We start from the raw sequence: 774 nt of genomic DNA, 5'->3' as shown, positions 1-774 counted from the left end.
TTGTACTTGTTCACTCACTTAGGTAAGTGTAACTTTGACAAAAATGTTTCTTTTTAGAATTTATCTATTGAAGTTGTATGAATAAACGTGATGCTTTAATTTCCGCTATAGTAGTGTGTACGGAGTATTGTTATAAATAAGTTTTGTTATCATAAATGTCGTAATGCAAGTAGATATCACGAATAAGTTTTTACAGCGCTCTGCATGGTCCACCTCTGACGGGTGAAAAAATAATGTTTTACTGGCTTGATAATGTGACAAATGATAAATCGTTGAATCTTTTGATGAAAATTCGCGAGATAAGAAAACATACAGGTTCCAAATTTGAAGATGTAGTATTGGCAGCTTATTCCGCTAGTGTACACAAATATCATTTACGCGTAAGTATGTATATAAAGCTTTCAAGCAACAAATAAATCTAAAGAACTTCATTCAGAAATATGTTTAAATAATACTTAGAAAATGGGAAGATGGGGATTTTTTTACACATTTATATTGCAATCTGCGTCTAAACTAGTTTTACTATTATAATTTTTCTTATCGTATTATATTATTGTAGATCAAAAAAATAGCTCCCGATGCATTAACAACTATCTTGACAGTAAGAATGGCAATTTCTAGTCAAAATTTAACGTTAGATAACAACTTTTCGATTGCTTTCTTGCGAATTTGTATCTCCAATGCGAATGGGCAAACAATCGTCGAGCCAAATCGGATTCTCAGTTTTTTAAGCGTCTTCAAGATATTACAAGATCAAATAACGAGCTCAGAAAG

At 31.4% G+C, this 774-nt stretch overlaps 1 protein-coding gene across 1 annotated transcript; it reads left to right on the top strand.

Annotated features, from left to right (window-relative positions):
* Positions 1 to 196: 196 nt before the first annotated feature.
* On the top strand, positions 197 to 764 carry LOC105460176 (the record flags this gene model as incomplete). Its single annotated transcript, XM_011706615.1, has 2 exons — positions 197 to 380; positions 560 to 764. Coding segments are annotated over 2 exons (389 nt in total), but the record flags the coding sequence as incomplete, so codon positions are not given.
* Positions 765 to 774: the final 10 nt, after the last annotated feature.

The sequence above is a fragment of the Wasmannia auropunctata genome, unplaced genomic scaffold (genome assembly GCF_000956235.1).
Source record: "Wasmannia auropunctata unplaced genomic scaffold, wasmannia.A_1.0 LD327097.1, whole genome shotgun sequence".
In the NCBI taxonomy this organism is placed as follows: Eukaryota; Metazoa; Arthropoda; class Insecta; order Hymenoptera; family Formicidae; genus Wasmannia; species Wasmannia auropunctata.
This window is presented reverse-complemented; position numbering and strand designations above follow the sequence as displayed.